At 39.8% G+C, this 17,416-nt stretch overlaps 1 protein-coding gene across 1 annotated transcript; it reads left to right on the top strand.

The window, feature by feature from the left end:
- Window positions 1-54: 54 nt before the first annotated feature.
- CEBPZ (CCAAT enhancer binding protein zeta) lies at window positions 55-16,172 on the top strand. The gene is given in 17 exon segments (XM_050315407.1): window positions 55-109; window positions 112-209; window positions 602-2,118; window positions 3,189-3,420; window positions 3,726-3,900; window positions 4,538-4,626; window positions 5,150-5,203; window positions 5,848-5,950; window positions 6,938-7,006; window positions 8,639-8,705; window positions 10,051-10,151; window positions 12,085-12,142; window positions 13,057-13,265; window positions 14,281-14,364; window positions 14,838-14,899; window positions 14,987-15,068; window positions 15,485-16,172. Coding segments are annotated over 17 exon segments (3,195 nt in total). The 3' UTR covers window positions 15,625-16,172.
- The last annotated feature ends 1,244 nt before the right edge of the window (window positions 16,173-17,416 follow it).

Here is a 17,416-nt window from a genome sequence, read left to right as displayed (position 1 = left end):
CACCGGCCGGACGCGCGTCACGCGTGTGCGCGGGAGATCTTCCGGCGGGCGGCGATGGCGGCGGCGCTGTGGGATTTCGGCGCGGGGGAGCCGCGGAAAGCCGGCGGCGAGCGGCGAGGAGGAGCTCGGACGATGGGGATGAGGAAGGAGGAGATGGAGATGCGGGAGGGTTCACGCTGGACGAGGTGCTGCGCCTCGGCGGCACCAAGGTAAGGGACGGGGCGGTGGGAGCGGGGACCACGTGGTGGATGGGACTCCCCATCCCGGGACGGGCCCTGGCGGGGGGAAGGGGGGAAGGTGGAGGGGGTCCCACGGAGATATTGGGAATATGTTCTTTGCTCGGGGGGTGGTGAGGCACTGGGACAAGTTTGCCCGGAGAAGGTGTGGATACCCCATCCCTTGCGGTGTTCAGAAGCCAGGCTGGATGGGGCTTTCACCAGCCTGGTCTAGTGAAAAGTGTCTCTGCCCATAGTAGGGAAATTGGAACGAAATGATCTTTAAGGTCCCTTCCAACCTAAACCACTCTGGGGGGGAGCCCTTGGGAGTCTTGGGAGACCTCGCACTGCACCTGACCGTAACAGCTGTGCACTGCTGCCCACAGCAAGATTACCTGATGCTGTGTGCCGTGGACGAGGCGGGTGAGATGGTGGATGGCGGCAAGAAGGACACGATGGATGACCTGAAGGAAGGGGAGCTGGAGGCGTTCATCGGCTCCCTGGGGCTCAGCAAGTATGCGAAAAGTTGCTTGGTGGTGGAGGGGGATGAGGATGAAGGCGGCGGCAAGGAGAAAGAGAAGCCTCCAAAGAAGGAAAAAAGCAAGAAGGAAACTAATTCGACTCCACTAGAGGGGAAAAAAGAAAAAAAACTCAAGGAAAAGGCAAGCAGTGTGAAAGACAGCAAGAAGAAGAAGACTGGTGGTGATCAGGGCCAGCACCCCTCAACAAAGAAAGAAAAGCTGGAGGAAGATTTTGAATTTCATGCTAGGCAAGCAATACTGATCAAACCAGGGGGCAAGTGGTATGACCTGGAATACACCAATGAATTCTCTCCAGAGCCACAGAATCAGACACTTCTGTCCAAGTATAAGGCCCTGGCCCAAAAGCTGTATGAACACGAGACAGACCTGTTTAAGAACAAGACAGACTACCAGAAGGGGGCCTCTTCGGCATGGATGAAAACTGTTGTGTCCTCGGGTACCTTGGCTGACAGGATGGCAGCGATGACCCTTCTCATCCAGGACAGTGCTGTCCACAGTCTTCAGTTTGTTGAGAACTTGGTAAACCTCATAAAGAAAAAGGGCAGCAGGCAGCAGAGCCTCATGGCTTTGGATACTTTCAAGGAACTTCTCATTTCAGATATCTTACCAGATAATCGAAAATTGTGGTCTTTCTCTCAGCGACCGTTTAACAACATAGTGAAGATGTCGAGTGGCAACAAGGATTCCAGAGACAGACGGTTGATACTGTGGTACTTCGAGCATCACCTGAAACTGCAGATAGCAGAGTTTGTGCAGGCGTTAGAAACGCTGAGCCATGACTGTCTGACAGCCTCGAAATCCCGAGCTCTGGCAGTTGCCCATGAGCTTCTCTGTAACAAGCCTGAGCAGGAGAAAGCTCTGTTGGTCCTGCTGGTGAATAAACTGGGAGACCCTCAGAACAAGATCGCCACCAAAGCCTCTTATCTTTTAGAGACGTTGCTTCACAAGCATCCGAATATGAAGGGAGTAGTGTGCAGTGAGGTGGAGAGGCTTTTGTACCGGTCAAACATCAATGTGAAAACTCAGTATTATGCCATTTGCTTTCTAAATCAGATTGTCCTCAGTCACGAAGAAAGTGCATTGGCTAACAAGCTGATCACTTTGTACTTCTGCTTTTTTCGGAACTGTATTAAGAAAAAAGATGTTGAATCCAAAATGCTCAGCGCTCTCCTTTGCGGGGTAAACAGAGCTTATCCTTATGCTGAGACTGGTGATGAGAAAGTGAAAGAGCAAATGAACACCTTGTTTAAAGTTCTGCACCTAGCAAACTTCAGTACCAGTGTCCAGGCCCTGATGCTGCTGTTTCAAGTGATGGATTCTCAGCAGACTGTGTCGGATAGGTACTATGCAGCACTGTACAAGTAAGTGGCAGGTTTTGCATTTTTTATATAAATTTCATTTCATGAGATAGTCACCATTAATTTAAAGTTGTAGAAACACTTATTTTGATTTTAAGGTCTTGCTAATTTTGTGCTTAATTGGCTAAAAATTTCTGATGTTTTGTATGAGCTGGAAGAAAATGTATGTGATTTCTTTGACTTAACATGGGAGTGTTAAGTTTGTAAACTTAAAGAGTGTTTGTTTTGTTTGTAAAACAAAAGGTAGTGATAGGTCCTGAGAACACAACATATGCATTTCATCCTTTGCCACTCTTTTCTGGGGGCTTGTTTTAATTCCAGATGTTATTTGAAGCTAATTGATAACTCTTTCTTCTAAAATCGCTTTTATGGGTAAAAGTAAATAAGCCTGTAAATAGCCTAAAATCTTGTTTCCTTTATTTTTTCTTATTGTGAGGAGGGGGAATATTATGCTAACAAATTCTTTAGATGATTTAATTTGTGTAGTTGGAAAGCCCCGTGTTATAAAAGAATTTTTTTTTTATCCCAGCTAATTGTTCAGACTCTTTATAGTGTCTTTACAGGTTTCTGTTTAGTTGATCAAAGGGAAGTTGCTGGTTTTTTAAAAAAAGAACTTAAGTTCCCCCAGACTGTGGAATGTATTTAAGGGCCTTACTGTGCCTGACAGCCAGGAAAAAATTGGGGTTGGAAATGAACCCACCAGTACATATGTCTGGTCTGATTGTGAAGCGTGCTGATTCCTAACCATTTGCTTTCTATTTTTTTGAATATCTCAAATTTTGAAACCGTTTTCAGTTGAACTCAGTTTATTTATGTTTTCTTATAATTTTTTTGTTTACCGATGCAGCTTTTTTTTTTATTTTTTAAATCTTCAGTGTCTCATATAAAGGCAGAAATGTTACACAGCTCTTGACAGTTCAGGCTTGATCATAATGACTTTGAGTATTGGGGAACAAGCCGTCACTGGTCTTTTAGATGGCACTCTGAAAAATGTAGATAATTGTTGCTAATAGCAATTGTTCTGCTACCTGCATTGTGACAATCAGCAATGTTTTCTCCTGTGTGTTCTACAGGAAGCTTCTAGATCCTGCTTTAGCAACCTGCTCAAAGCCATCCATGTTCCTTAACCTTGTCTATAAATCTCTGAAGGCAGATGTAGTGTTACGGCGCGTGAAGGCCTTTGTGAAGAGGTTGCTTCAAGTCACCTGTGGACAAATGCCACCCTTCATTTGTGGAACCCTGTACCTTCTGTCTGAGCTTCTGAAAGTAAAACCAGAGTTAAGGGTCCAGTTGCAGGATCACGTGGTATAAAATGATTTCTTTACCTCATTTCTTTTTCACTAAGAGCTATTTATATAAGCACCATCCCCTGACCTATTTATTAGTAAGCTGAGGGTTTGCTCAGATGTTGTTTCGTGAAGGGGGGAGAAACACATTTGTGTGTTAGATTTTAAGTCCCGCATCAAGGACAAAAATCTGTATTTCTTAAACACTGGCCATCATTTATGTGGATTTTTGTAAGTAGCTTAAGAGCAATATGTGCATTTTTCTAAAAAATCAGAATAAATCTGGAAAGGAAAAGCTGTTTGCTAACATATTTTGGTTTTTAGGAGTCAGATGATGAAGAGTGCTTTAAGGATCAAGAAGAGGCTGAAGAGGATGAGGAAAAATTTGTGGATGCAGACAAAGAAGTAGAAGATAAAGAGAGAACCACAATGGAAAATTCTGCAAAACCAAATAATTCAAATTCAACAGCCTCGTGGGTGCATCATTTGAATATGGGAGGTAAATTAGTAAGAAAATGTAATTAATTTAATGTCTAGCATTCCGTAACAGTGACATGTTGATCAAGAGTTGTTTTAAGGTTAAGTGACTAAAACATGATTTTAATTTTTAATTGAAGTTTGATTGAAAGCAGTCAGTCAGAATAATTTATTTCTTAGCTCAGCAGTGATGAAGAGACTCTGACTAGTGTATTTCACTTTATGCAGTTTGCAATAAACACATAAATTATGCCTTAGCAATAAACAGACTTGGAATTTTTTTGCTTCTGTGTTCAAACACCTTTAGAACAATATATCCAGAGTTAGGATGTGTAGCTTCTCATTTGCTTGCCAAGTTTGCTAGAACCATTTCTCCAGCTTTGAACCTGCACCCAGTTTCACTCCTTCCTGAAGACCTTTTGGAACAGGGCAGGGATTTCTCAAGACCTTCCTTGGAAGCACGTAGGAACTCCACCTGCACACCTGATCACACACTGGTGAAGGGCAGCTGAATGTAGCCTTTACCTGCTGCCAAATGAATCTGTGGCCTGTCCAGCTGAGAATGATGGGCAGCATTGCTGTCACGGTGAAATGAAAATAATACTCTTGTAAAGTTGCCGAAGAAAACTTAGGATGTTTTCCTCTCCTCTGTCCCTCAGGCAGGAAGAACGGAACTACATATGATCCTATGCACCGAAGTCCTTTATACTGTGGTGCTGAAAGTACAAGCCTTTGGGAACTGAAGAAGGTAGGGCGTTCTTACCTTGGTGTTACTGTGTTTCTTAGGGTGGCCCTTGCATTAAGAGAGGAAAATGAACTTAGTTATTCTTGGAGTAGCTCCCTGGGTAACATAACAGAAAGTTTAAAGATGATATGTTGTTCAGCTTTAAGCTTGTATGTGTTCCTTACAATGATGATATTCTGGAGTAGGGAATAAGAATTTTTAAGTGGAGCTTTGGACAGTAATTATATTTTTTGACTTTTGGATCTTAACTTTGATCACTAAAGCTTTTTAGTGTTGCATTAAATCAGATTGCAAGTGAAAATGTATTTATTTAATCCAAACAAAAGATTAGAACTAGATGTTCTTCAGTTGTTCAAGGGCAGAGCACATCAGCCTTGCCACTGTTATGTGTATCTGCATGTTATTTGATGAGTTACAGAGAGGTCTTGTGACATAGTGGTGTTGTCAAGAGTCTGATATGTCAATGTGAGTAGTAACTGCATTTATTTTTTTAAGTAGAAATAAATAAATGATTCATGTTTTTCAGCTTTCTGAACATTTTCATCCATCTGTGGCCCTATTTGCAAAAACAATTCTAGAAGTAAGTAGTGTTTAGCTTTGAAGTTTGATTTTTTTATGGTATGCATCTTTTGCTGTTTGAAAAAATACATTATAAAATCTCCTTGCATTCTGTGGGTAACTTGCAGCTCTGCAGAACTCTACCATACACTCAAATGCTGTGCTTTTCATGGAATTAAAGTGTTTTATGCAAAGAAGTTCTAACTTTGTGGAAATGTGGGTATTATATGATTCTTAAAGCTTTATTATTTATATATCTTTTTATTTGTTTTTTTTTTTTAAATGTGCAGAACTCTACTGTAGGAACAATTTCTTTTTTAAGCACTTTTGCGGTACCATGCCCAAAATACTCAAACCTACACAAATACATATTTAAAATATTTATTTTCCATTTGAATGAACGGTGTCCAAATGACTCTGAGTATTTACTGCTATTAGCAAGTGCCTTGCAAGGCAGTTCATTGCTGAAACAAAGCAAAGGAGGTGTTTTTTATTTAACGAAATACTGAAATTGCAAAAATAAGAACCAGATCAGGGTTACTTGATGCAATATCCCCAAGTCTTTGTCTTTTTATAGTGTTGTTTAATGTTATTCTTGAACTGATGGAGTCCTATGTGTTTCTAAAATGAAGACCTTAATGTTAATTGGCTTTTCACTTCTTTCAGGGAAATCACATTCAGTACTCTGGGGACCCTTTGCAGGATTTCACATTAATGAGATTTTTGGATCGCTTTGTGTACAGAAATCCCAAACTCAGTAAAGGCAAAGGTATGCACTTCTCTGTACATATTAGCATGTGATCTTGATTATAGATGCTGTCCGAATTCTCATTCTCTCAGATTGCCCTTGCCAAGTATTCAGGGTGCATGTGGTGCAAGAGGAGTGGGGTCAGTCTTCAGGGCTGCAAGAGAAATGTCTGCAGCCAGAACCAGCTGGCAGTCACGTACTGCTGACCTCACACTCACAGTGCAGAATAGCTGACTTTGCAGGAATAAGCAAGTGAAGGGGGAATATAAAGACTACAGAGAGGTTGAGGTTGGAAAGGACCTCTGGGGGGTCATGGACTCCAGAGAGGGCCACCTAGAGCAGACTGTTTAGATGGCTTTTAAACGTCTTCAGGAGTGGAAACTCCACTGCCTCTCTGAGCAACCTGTGCCAGTGCAGAGTTGCCTTCACAGTGAAAACATGTTTCCTGATGTTCAGATGGAGTCTCCTGTGTTTCAGTTTGTGCCCATCACCTCTTGCCCTGTCACTCTTCTCTAGGCTGAACAGTTGTAGCTCTCTCTCACTTTGCCCACAGGAGAGATGCTCCAGTCCAGTCCCTTCATGAGCTTAGTGACACTTTGCTTGACTTTCTCCAATATGCCCATATCTGCCTTATTCTGGGGAGCCCAGACCTGGACACAGTGCTCCAGGTGTGGTCTAATAAGTGCCAGGAATACTGTAAGCCTTCTTTGCTTCAGGGGCACAGTGCTGGCTCACAGTCAGCTGTGTGTCCACCAGGACTACCAGGGTATTTTCAGCCAAGCTGCTTTCCAGCTAGGCAGCCCCAGGCACGTACTGATCGCTGGGTTTGGTCCTCCTGTAGTGCAGGACTTTGCACTTCCCCTTGTTGAACTGCAGGAGGTTCCCTGTTTGTCCAGCCTCTTGAAGTCATATGGATGGCAGCACAATGCACTGGTGTAGCAGCCACTCCTCACGTTTTAGTATTGATAGGAATGAAATAATTTATTTCTGATTTATATTCTGATACAGAAAACACCAGCAGCGTGGTAATGCAGCCAAAGAAGAAGCAGTTTATGAAAGATATGCAGAATCTTGCAGGTAAGTCAACTCCTCAGTTAACATGATGGCTAAAAAATTCTGGATTGGTTGTTGTAGACGTGTTATCTGCACTGTCTGTTGTAGAAATAGAAGAGAGTTTTGTCCATCAGAAGTGCAGTGGTGGCGCCTGATGTTCAGGATCAGGTCTCATCTTCTTGTAAGGGTCTATGGAATCTCCACAGCTGAAATTTTGGATCATTGAATCATTCTAAGAACAAATCATGTGGGGAAAGGCAGTTATCCTATAGCCATTTATACTTGTTTATTATGATTGAAAATGACTTGAAAATCTCAGAAAATTGATTTGTATAATTATTTAAATCACATTAAGCTCTTTTATTAAATGATATGGATTACTCCATACAATGCCGCAGCTGCAGCTATTGTTATGATTAGTGTAAGGTAGCTTTTGGCACTGTTACTTTGCTGAGAGCCTTCCTGCTTCCAGAAAGAGTCTGCCTTTTCCCTAGTCCCACTGTTTCCAATAATTAAAAGCAGGATTTGGTGGTAAGAACCAGCAGTTAAAAAAAAAATGAGAGTAAACCATAGTTAAAACTGCTGCTTGAGGACAGAAGAGTTATCATCTGTGGGAGAGGCTCTGTAACATTCCCAGGGATGTACTTTCTTCTGACTTTGGGTCTGTTGTGTTACACAGAGGTTTTAGTTATACAGCTTAGTTGATGTAACTTTATGGCTGTAAAGTAGGAATTTTAATCTAGAATGCATTTGAAGGTACAGTTTATTTGTCACATTCTTTAGCTTATTCTGAATTGAAGGAGCAGACTGAACATTTAGAATTTGAGGAATTTAAACTTTCTACAAATGAAACACTTGATACCAAAATTTGAATGTATTAATAGTTACAAAAATCTGTAGTTGTTGCATGGAGCTGATTCCTGCGGAGGTTGCAAATCCTGAGATTGCAAATCCTCGGGTACCTTCTACTGTTCATTTGAAGTATTGCTGTGAGTGGGCTGATCTGGTTTCAGAAACTTGGACAATATCATAGTATATTCTCATGGAGATAATTAGTAGCTCATTTTCCTTTGATTTACTTCTGAGGAGGAGGAAGAGGAGGGAGGGGAACGTATGAGGGTAAAAATCTCTGCAGGTAATCCTAGTTGATCTGCTGTTGCAGTGTCATATTTTGCCTCAGTTCCTCAGAAATGGAGGCAAGTTGAGGCTCGATCCCTTTTTCAGTGTGCTTGGCTGGTGCATGGTCCTGCCCCGTAGCTGCTGACCAGCATTTCTACTGCCAGGAGTGGTGGGTAGAAGCAGTTCCAGTGTTTTAGAGCGTGACAGCAAGTTCATCTTACTTCCTACTTTTTTCCCCGTTTTTGTTTTAAATGCATTCCTGCTGTAGGTGATTGCAAACCCCGCCTTGCTGATACGTAACTTAGAACATGATTAGGGCTTTGCCTCTTCAGTTTTTCCGTGGGGTCTGTTCCCACTGAAGTATCGGTATATACACTGAGAACTACTAGTTTGAAGAGCTTTTGAATGAGCTTTGCTTCATTTAACAGATGACCTTGGGTATCTGTGTACTTCTGTCTGTGCATGCTGTTTAACCTCTTAAAATGATAACAATCATTTCAACCCTAAGTAAAATCAGTTCTTTTTTTGGTTTTGCAGTCAACAGTAAGGAATTCCGTACCAAAGATGAAAGCAAAATCCCAGTGGATGAAGTGTTCTTTCACAGGTAATGAAATGCTTGTGAATGTTCATTTTAAGTGTTGTTTTTACTGCAGTGCCATTAAAACCCACTACATTTTCAAGTATTCTCTGGTATTTCAAGTATTTGCAAATGTTGGTTAATTTGAGTGACTTTTGATGATAGTGCTTTTCTGGGACATAATTTTGACATTTGTCAAAAGTGCTTAGGAAAGAATATCACCTATGAACAAAGGCAGTCAGGAATTGCAGTCTAAAATTAAGTAAATATCTTGTGGGTTGTAGTTCTTATGCGTTAGAAGTATATTTAAAGAAAGCTGGAATATACCTTGCTTATGTTATTAGCATCAAAGCTTAGAATAGAACAAAGCAAAAAAAGTCAAAGGAGCTACTTTTCAGAGTATTTATTTTTTATTACTCATAGTTCTTTCCATTTCTCTAAATTTCCTTTCAGAGTATGTTACAAAAATGCAGTTATGGCACTAAAATTGGAGTGATACACATTTGGCAAAGACTTGTTTTTGTTAGATCAAAATACTGATTACCTATGAGTGTTTCCTTAGGAAATTAACGTTTGAATTAACTTCATTTATTTTTTTTTTTAGTTCACTTAGAGTGTTTTTGTTTGGTTGGTTTGCTTTGTTCAATATATTCATTGCTGTAGGGACCTTTAAACATTTTTGAACTATCAGGTTAATGGAACTGTACTAATTTTAATTAATTGATATTATAATATTGAGGAATATCATATTAATAAATAAATAATCGTGTTAATTTCGAGATTAAAGAAGAGCAGCTTAAAAACATGCCCCTCTCTGAAAAGTTAACAGTACTGTTACAATGAAGTTACTGAAACTGAGTACAAAATACTCTTTTGTATATGATCAAAATTGCCTTCCGTGTTTGGTAGTTCTTTAATACGAAATGAAGGTGAAAAAGTGGTTTAAAATGGCTGACAGAAGGTAAAACGATGCATCCAAAAGAATAGGGCTATGGGAGAAAATTTAATAAAACTTAATGGGTCAACATCTTTTATAGTTTTTTCCCCAATTATATTCAAGTTGCACTTCATCCTTTCTTCCTTACCTGTCTACAGCAGATTTTTACATCTTTCTTGTGCCCTTTTGTGTTAAAAACTAACTTCTTGCACCTTTGACCAGTGAAATTTCGTTGTTTTGAATCTGACAGTAGTGACTGACTCTTTGAAAAACAAAGGAAATATAAATCTCTTGATTTTTTTCAACAGTTTTCAACAGTTTTTCAACAGTTTTCAACATGCACAGGAAACAATCTGCAGGTGGTGGGGTTTTTTTTAAGTTATCATAAAGATCATCACCTGTAATTTTGTGTCTGAGAGCTATACGTTATTTCAGATTTTATTCAAAGTTCGATAAGAAGAGAGAGAAACAAAGGCGTCAGGATGATGAAGAAAGTGTGGAAGACGTAGATGATGATGAATTTGAAAGAGTATTGGGTAAGGCTGTGTTCTTCCTTGCAGCAACTATCCCAGTATTTCCTGCTTTTTCACGTTACTAGTTTATCCTTTTTCTAGTTCATATTGCATAAAAAAACAAGGTACAGGGATATGGAAATGGAAGAAAACTGGCTTTCCAGTTGCCATTCTATGGCACTGCAGCCAGCAGTTCCTGCGATCCATTGTGTAAGCCAACTGGATGACCATCTTGTAGAAGAGGTCTTGCTCACACCACTCCAGTAGTCAACTTGTTTGAATGGTTGGAAATCATCTGATTTTGAGCTTAAACTCATGAGTGGCAGTTCATACCTTTTTGTTCTTTTCCTAATGTAGTCTGAGTAACTTTTTCTAGCAGCATGTAACATTTGCTTCCATTTTTTCTTTACTACTTGGCCTTTTTCAATCTTGCTTACAGTTTCTCTCATTGTTTCTAACATATTTTACGAGGTTATTTGTTCAGTAAGGTCCTTGGTGTACTTCTGCAGTAGTCTTAGCTCTTCCTGTATCATGTACTTTATTTCCTTTGGAATTAGTGTATGATTTGTTCCAGAATCTGAATTTGCTTGTGTACCACAAAATATCCTCTATTTTATTATTTCATATTTTACTTATACAGTAATATATGCATTTGGAGAAAAGAAAATGCAATTAGCTCTCCGTAACTGTTTTGTGCAGTATTTGTAGAGAATTCTGAACTCTCACAACAGGGTTCTTTCTCAGTGACTCAATTAATAGGGTCTTTGTTATGACAAGAATCTGTTAATAATTGCATTTGTCTTTTTATTGTTAGTATTTCTAATGAAAATTTGGTTCATAAAATCAGGACCTTCTAATGTTAGTATTTACTTTTTGAAACAGAACAGCTGTAATCTATAAGGTTATTTTTTTAATTTTCTTTTTTGTATAGCAAATTATTCCAAAATGAAGCCTATGATAGGAGCTTTCAACCTCTAGTCTGCTTGCTTTTCTTTAAAAATTACAGTGAGTACTTCTTATCTGAAAATGAACATACAGATTAGCTGACAGGACATTTGCTTGGGTGTCTTAATTTAGTTTTTGTTCTATCTGACTTGGTGCAAGTGTTTGAGACTTCTGATATCCCACCTGCCAACTAAGTTTGTATCACTTGCCAGTTGTCTGTCTGTTTGTGCCTGTCTGCTTCCCATGTCATCCAGTTCTGGTGATAAATTACATCCTGGATAAAATGAAACTTCCATTACTTTTCAAAGGAAAGTATTTTTCTCAGAAAAAGTTCGTTTATCTTTAGGTAACTGTTTGTGGATTTTTTTTGCTACAGGAGTATGAACCTTTGGTATCAGGGCCCATTGTTACTGGTGCAGATCATATAAACTGTTCAGGAAATGATACCTAAAAATTAGGTATTTTGCAATTATAGAATCATAGAATGGCTTGGGTTACCTGAGACCTTAAAGATCATCTAGTTCCAACCACCCTGCCACGGGCAGGGACACCTTCCACTAGACCAGGTTACTCCCCATTCAGTGTGGCCTCTGAACACTGCCAGGGATGGGGCATCCACACATTCTCTGGGCAGCCTGTCCCAGTGCCTCACTACCCTCACAGTAAAGAATTCTTTCCTAATATCCTAATCTAAACGTACCTCTTTCAGTTTGAAGCCTTTCCCCCTTGTCCTGTCACTACCTGCTCTTGTCAAAAGTCTCCCCCAGGTCTCTTGTAGCCCCTTTCAGGTACTGGGAGGCCAAAATAAGGTCACTGTGAAGCCTTCACTTACCCAGGCTGAACAATCCCAACTCTCTCAAACCTGTCCTCATAGGAGAGGTGCTCCAGCAGTTTGGTCATCTTTGTGGCCCTCCTCTGGACTTGCTCCAGCAGGTTTCCATACTTGTTGGACACAATGACTTAATTCATATTTCTTTGCTTGCTTTGTAATAATAATTTGTTTTCTCCCTAGATAATTTTGAAGCTGCTGCTAATGCCGTTATTGACCAGGACGACCTTGATTTTGCTGGGTAAGACTTCAGATTGGTTCTTACATCTCTTTTCAACAGAGTTTTACTGTGCAAAACTGGATAGACCTTCTTCAGAAAGACTCAGAATATCACCTTGCAAAAAAGGCAGTAGCAGTTGAACACTGAGTAATGCTGTTTTTCCGCTCGTCCCCTAATGGATCATGATGATCCTGCGGCGCTTACGGTTTGCTGGCTTGACAGGGAGAGACCTGTAGTATGTTATTTGTACAATGCAGTGACCCATTAAGCAAGGTAAAATCTTGTTTTTCATTGTCTCAGGTTTCTCTCTGAGAATTACCAAGGACAAAAGGAAGCACGATGAGGCATAATGGTTCTACTGCTTTAAGGACTGGTTGTAACCAGACCCAACACAGTAAATAAACCTTGTGGAATCCAGGGTCAGAGAGCTCAGTTCCTTTAAGATCATCGAGTTCAGTTGTAAATTATTAAGAAAACTCTTTTTTTACTCGAAGTATCTACAATACAGTTTTTGAATTGGCACAGAAACTTTTCCTTGGGGTAACAGGAGAATTGAAGTCTAAACTCCTAGTGAAACCGGAAAATTTTTATGATCTAGACTGCTGTTCAGCAGAGCAGTTTGTGTGTCTGACAAAAAAGACTTTCTGAAAAGGAGCAAAGATAAAATAGTGAAGTTGACATTTCTGCTAATTTCACAATAGGATTCTCTCCAGAACTTCTTGAAATGGTTGACTTTTATAATACAGTTCTCTATACTAATGTTGAAAACATACCTGAGTGCATAATGCATGTATCTTAGGTCTCAGCCTACATTTACAGTAGTTTGCAGTGATGTTGAACTTTTCTAACATGGTGTTTGCCAGTAGGTAGATGTCACCTGGATCTCAACAGTATTTTGCTGGATGAAGTGCTAAGCTTGTTACATCTTTCTTTAGTAATATAACAAAGAAAACCAAAGGCAGTAAGAAAGGCAAAAGCAGTGAAGAATCTGGTGCTGACTGGGAGGATTCTGATGATGAAGATGAATTCAGTGATCTGGATGATGAGGAAGTCTCCTTAGGAAGTATGGAGGAAGACTTTGAAGAGGATATGGATGAAGAGGGAGGTGTATTTATGGATGTTTCTGATGATGATAACAACCTAGGTAAAGTACGATTTATTAGAAAAAAACAGGGAAAAAAAGCCATAAAAACATTATCTAATACATAATTACACATGTAAATTCTGATTTAGTTACCTAGGTGGGGAGTTTGGATTTTAAGCAAAGAAATGACAGGTCCTTTTCTAGACAGTGAAGTCTTAAGAGAAATATTTCCTGGCAGTCTCCTAGGCAAGAGTGGGATTTAGGCATCTCTGTATAAAAACTTGCAAATGAGACGTTTCTTTCATTCTGAGAACACTGTCAGTAACAAAAGTAGCTTTCTACACAAATAACTGGCTACAGTAGGCAGAAATATTAAAAGATCTCAAAGAGAAAAATAAAAGAATCTGGTACTTAGCAATTTTCATATTTCTTCAGAATCTTAATGTTGATTTTTTTTAGATGAGGTAACTTTTATGTAAATTGCTGTCTCACAAGTAACAGCTTACTCCCCTAATACAGCTATGCACCCAAATTTTTATTACCACTATAATGATAACTGATTCTTGCACCTGCATGGTTTTGTTTCTTTCAAACATAAAGCACAGTTTACACAGAATATAATGTATGTGGCTGGAAAAGCACAGATTAATGGAATATTTCAGTGAATAACTAAAGGCCACAGGAAGATGATTCAGGGTAGAGGAGATAAACTGTTCATATAGCTGTTAACAGATTAATCTTTCATGAGATTATTACTTCACCAGAATTACCAAGCAGACATCCAGGGTTTACATAATGCCTGCTTTTAGCCTTTGTATTTTATGTATCTTAGTATCATTCTGTTTTGGTGCTGTGGGAAAAAAGCAGAAAGGATGGCACAGTACTGACCAATTTTTAATTGTCTGTGTTGAGGAAATCCAGATTTGGTTGTGTGTGCTGTTTTTTAAAGTACAAGACTTGGACCATTATGACAAATATGTCTAAAAAGAAATTTTAGCCTCTGCTGTGCTGTAAATACATGTATGTGGTGTGAGAATCAGAGGTTGATGTATCTTTTTTTCTTTTTTTCTATCAGATCCAAACAAGAACAAGCAATTGAAGTCTGTTAGTAAAAAGGGCAAGAGAAAGAAGGATGTGAATTTTGAGGGATCACTGGAAGGTAAGAAAACACTGCCATAATTTCCATCTGATAAATCTTAATTCAAATACAGAGTCTAAAAAATTGCAGAATTTGAGGGTTTTGCTCCAGTAGATTATTACAGTTTTGGATCTGGATTCAGATTTGAATAAACCTTAAATAAAAAGGAGGTTGTCCTCAAGGCAGCATGGCTAATTCAGAGTGACAATCTGCTGTTGAAGGAAGGGAGTTAAAGGAGGAACTTCTGAAGAAGGATGGAGTCGTATTGGTGGCTTGCGCATCTGTTACTCACATCTGATGCACGGACTTGTGCTATTTAGTTCTCAGAAACTTTTTTCCCTTTTTTTTGAGGGGAGGTGGAGAGTAAAGGTTTCTAACAAAGCTATTTTAGATGGTCTCATTAAATAGGTTTTAAAAATTAAAGACATGGTAACACTTTGTTTTAGTGTCTCTGTGAACTTGAAATTCTGTCTCGTAATGTATTTTGTTTAAAGGATCTAACCGAGTAAAGAAGAAAAAACGCCAAGATGCTGGTATACTGGCATCTGCAGAAGAGGTGAGTGTGATTGGTGCTTAGCAAAAATTGGTCAAGCATTTTACTCGTTACCTTTGTAATAAACTACTAAAATTTCTCTCTTTAAAGTTCGGCTATCTGCTGGATGAAAACGCCGGGTCCAAGTTTGACAATATTGGAATGAATGCCATGGCCAACAGAGATAATGCAAGTAAGTGCATGCTACAAACAGCAGGTAGTTGTGATGCTGCTTTACTTCTTTCCCTTCAGATTCTGTACTTGAAAAGATGCACCACTTTCAACTGAAATACACAGCCAGAAACCACACAGTTGTGACAGTAGCTCAGCATCAGTAAGGCATGACGTAGTTTTCTTCAGCTACTCCTAACACAAGCATTTCTAGCATTAGTAAAATACAAATCAATGTCTAGGGCTTTGAGATGGTAGGATTTGTTTTGTGAAGTGAAAAACCCCAACATTTTCTCAAAAAAAAAAAGTTCACTTGCACTTTATTTAAACGTTAATAAATACAGTAGCTACGTTTTAACTTCTACATGATTTATCTGTATGCCACATCTTGGTAAGAGGTATCCATCGGCTCCTTATTTCTCACTTTCTCTCCTACAGATGTCAAACAGATCCAGTGGGAAATAGAGCGTGACAAGTGGCTTCACAACAGGGACGTGAAAAGCATCATCAAGAGGAAGAAACAGTTCAGGCACAGAGGGCTGAAAAACAAGTACAAAGGCAAGAAATCAAGAAGATGAACTGGACATTTTGATGCAGACATTTTAAAAATAATTATTCAAAAATATTTTTTAAATTAATCCCACATTTTTCTTACTTCAGTTCTTGCTGCTTAACCATGTCATTTGGTCATTCTCTCGTATGCCATGAATTCCAGACCACTCGTTGGATTTGTAATAAACTGAAAAATAGGAAAATCCACATCAGCTCTAAGTTAGACATATGTGAAGAAGAGCCACTTTATGATTAGTTTTATTGGATATACACTCCTCCATTTCCAGGGTCTCTATCCAACAGCCTGACACTCCAGCCATGCCTATGAAAGGCAGTAAACACTTCTGCAAGTGTCTCCTGGAGTCAGTTTTAGGCAGTAATAACACTGGTTTTATACATTAAGATGCAACAGAAGCTTCAGCCATCCTTCTGAAGCCAACCAGCTGCAAACCTACCTTCCAGAATTGATGGAAACCTCTTCTGCATTGTGTATCTGAAATCTGACAAGAAAGGTAAATCAGTTGCTTTCCCAACATATTTTAAGGTAATTAAATGCACTATTTTTCTAACTAGATTCGTTTCATCTAAATTTGAGCTCTTTAGTTACAGCCACCATGATCTGAATTTTTTTTAAAATCGCTTCACAGACTGTGTTGAGGTTACTTGTACATGCAGCCCTATCATCACTGTTTTCTGAGCTTCCTCACAATTGTGATAGCCAAATACAAGTTACAGATACACAGAAAGCTGAATGCCTCTCATAGATAGACATGCAAATAAAAACTGGGAAAACTGCTTCAGTTCCTTATGCAGGTATAGGTGTTCAGTAAATCCTTCTGTGGGCTGCTCTGTCAGCTCACTAGAAAATCATGATAGCTTTATGCTATTGTAAGGATTTACAGCAGCTCCCAGAAGGATGTTATCCATTCTAGTGCTAGAGCAAAGAAAGCAGTGAAAGCCTCACTCTGAGCTCACTGAGCTGTTAGATGAGCTCACTACACCTTATAGAACTGCAATTTAAGAAAATCTAGCTATGCATATAAAAACAAGGATCTAGAACTGAAAAGGAGGGGGGAAAAAAGAACTGCGAATGCTCAGTACCAAGTTACCACGACAGGTTGAAAACATCTGTTCTCCATGGGTTTGTTATATATTTAATAAAAACGCAAAAGAAAAATAGCGAAACAGCCAGATGGCATCTAAATGTTGGAAAACAAATGCAAACTGATGTAGCATACGTGAAGTTCAGCTTGAACTTGGCATAAAGGCCACAATACTGTTGAAATGGGTGGACTCTTGCCCACCCGGCCGAAGCAACAGGTGCCTTTTGGTAGCAGGACAGGCTGACTTTTCCTGCAGGGACACAGGTCTGTCAAGCTATTGCTGCACCCTCCAGAGCCCTGAGTGCAAAATAAGGCCATTGCTCTGCAGAGCAAAGATCCTTCCAGTAACTAAGCTTATTTCTGTGCTCCCTAGGCATGGTGGTGTAAGTCTGAGAGACCTGAGGGACTGAAGCTAAATCATCTGGAAGACAGTGCTGGCTGGCTCACGCCAGCCGGGTCTGTCCTCAGCCTGGGAAATGTCAAATCCCGGAGAGCCAGACACAGCCAGGGCGTCCCTTCATGGGCTCAGCACCAAGTGCCTGAAGCAGGACCGATCGACCCCTGCCTCGTTTGCGGACACCCTTTGTCCTTTTCAAGTCCTTATTCGAGCCCTTATTGTTACTATAAGAAGGCGCAGGATTCGGCTTTGCTCGTGCTGCGGTGACGTGCTGCCTCCCCAAGGATTCCCCGGCGGGCTTGGTTTTGTAAAACCTTA

Source organism: Myiozetetes cayanensis, unplaced genomic scaffold, assembly GCF_022539395.1.
Source record: "Myiozetetes cayanensis isolate MyiCay16 unplaced genomic scaffold, myiCay2020 scf2-11, whole genome shotgun sequence".
Taxonomy (NCBI): domain Eukaryota; kingdom Metazoa; phylum Chordata; class Aves; order Passeriformes; family Tyrannidae; genus Myiozetetes; species Myiozetetes cayanensis.
Note: the sequence above shows the minus strand (reverse complement) of the source record. Positions and strands in the feature narration are given on the sequence as shown.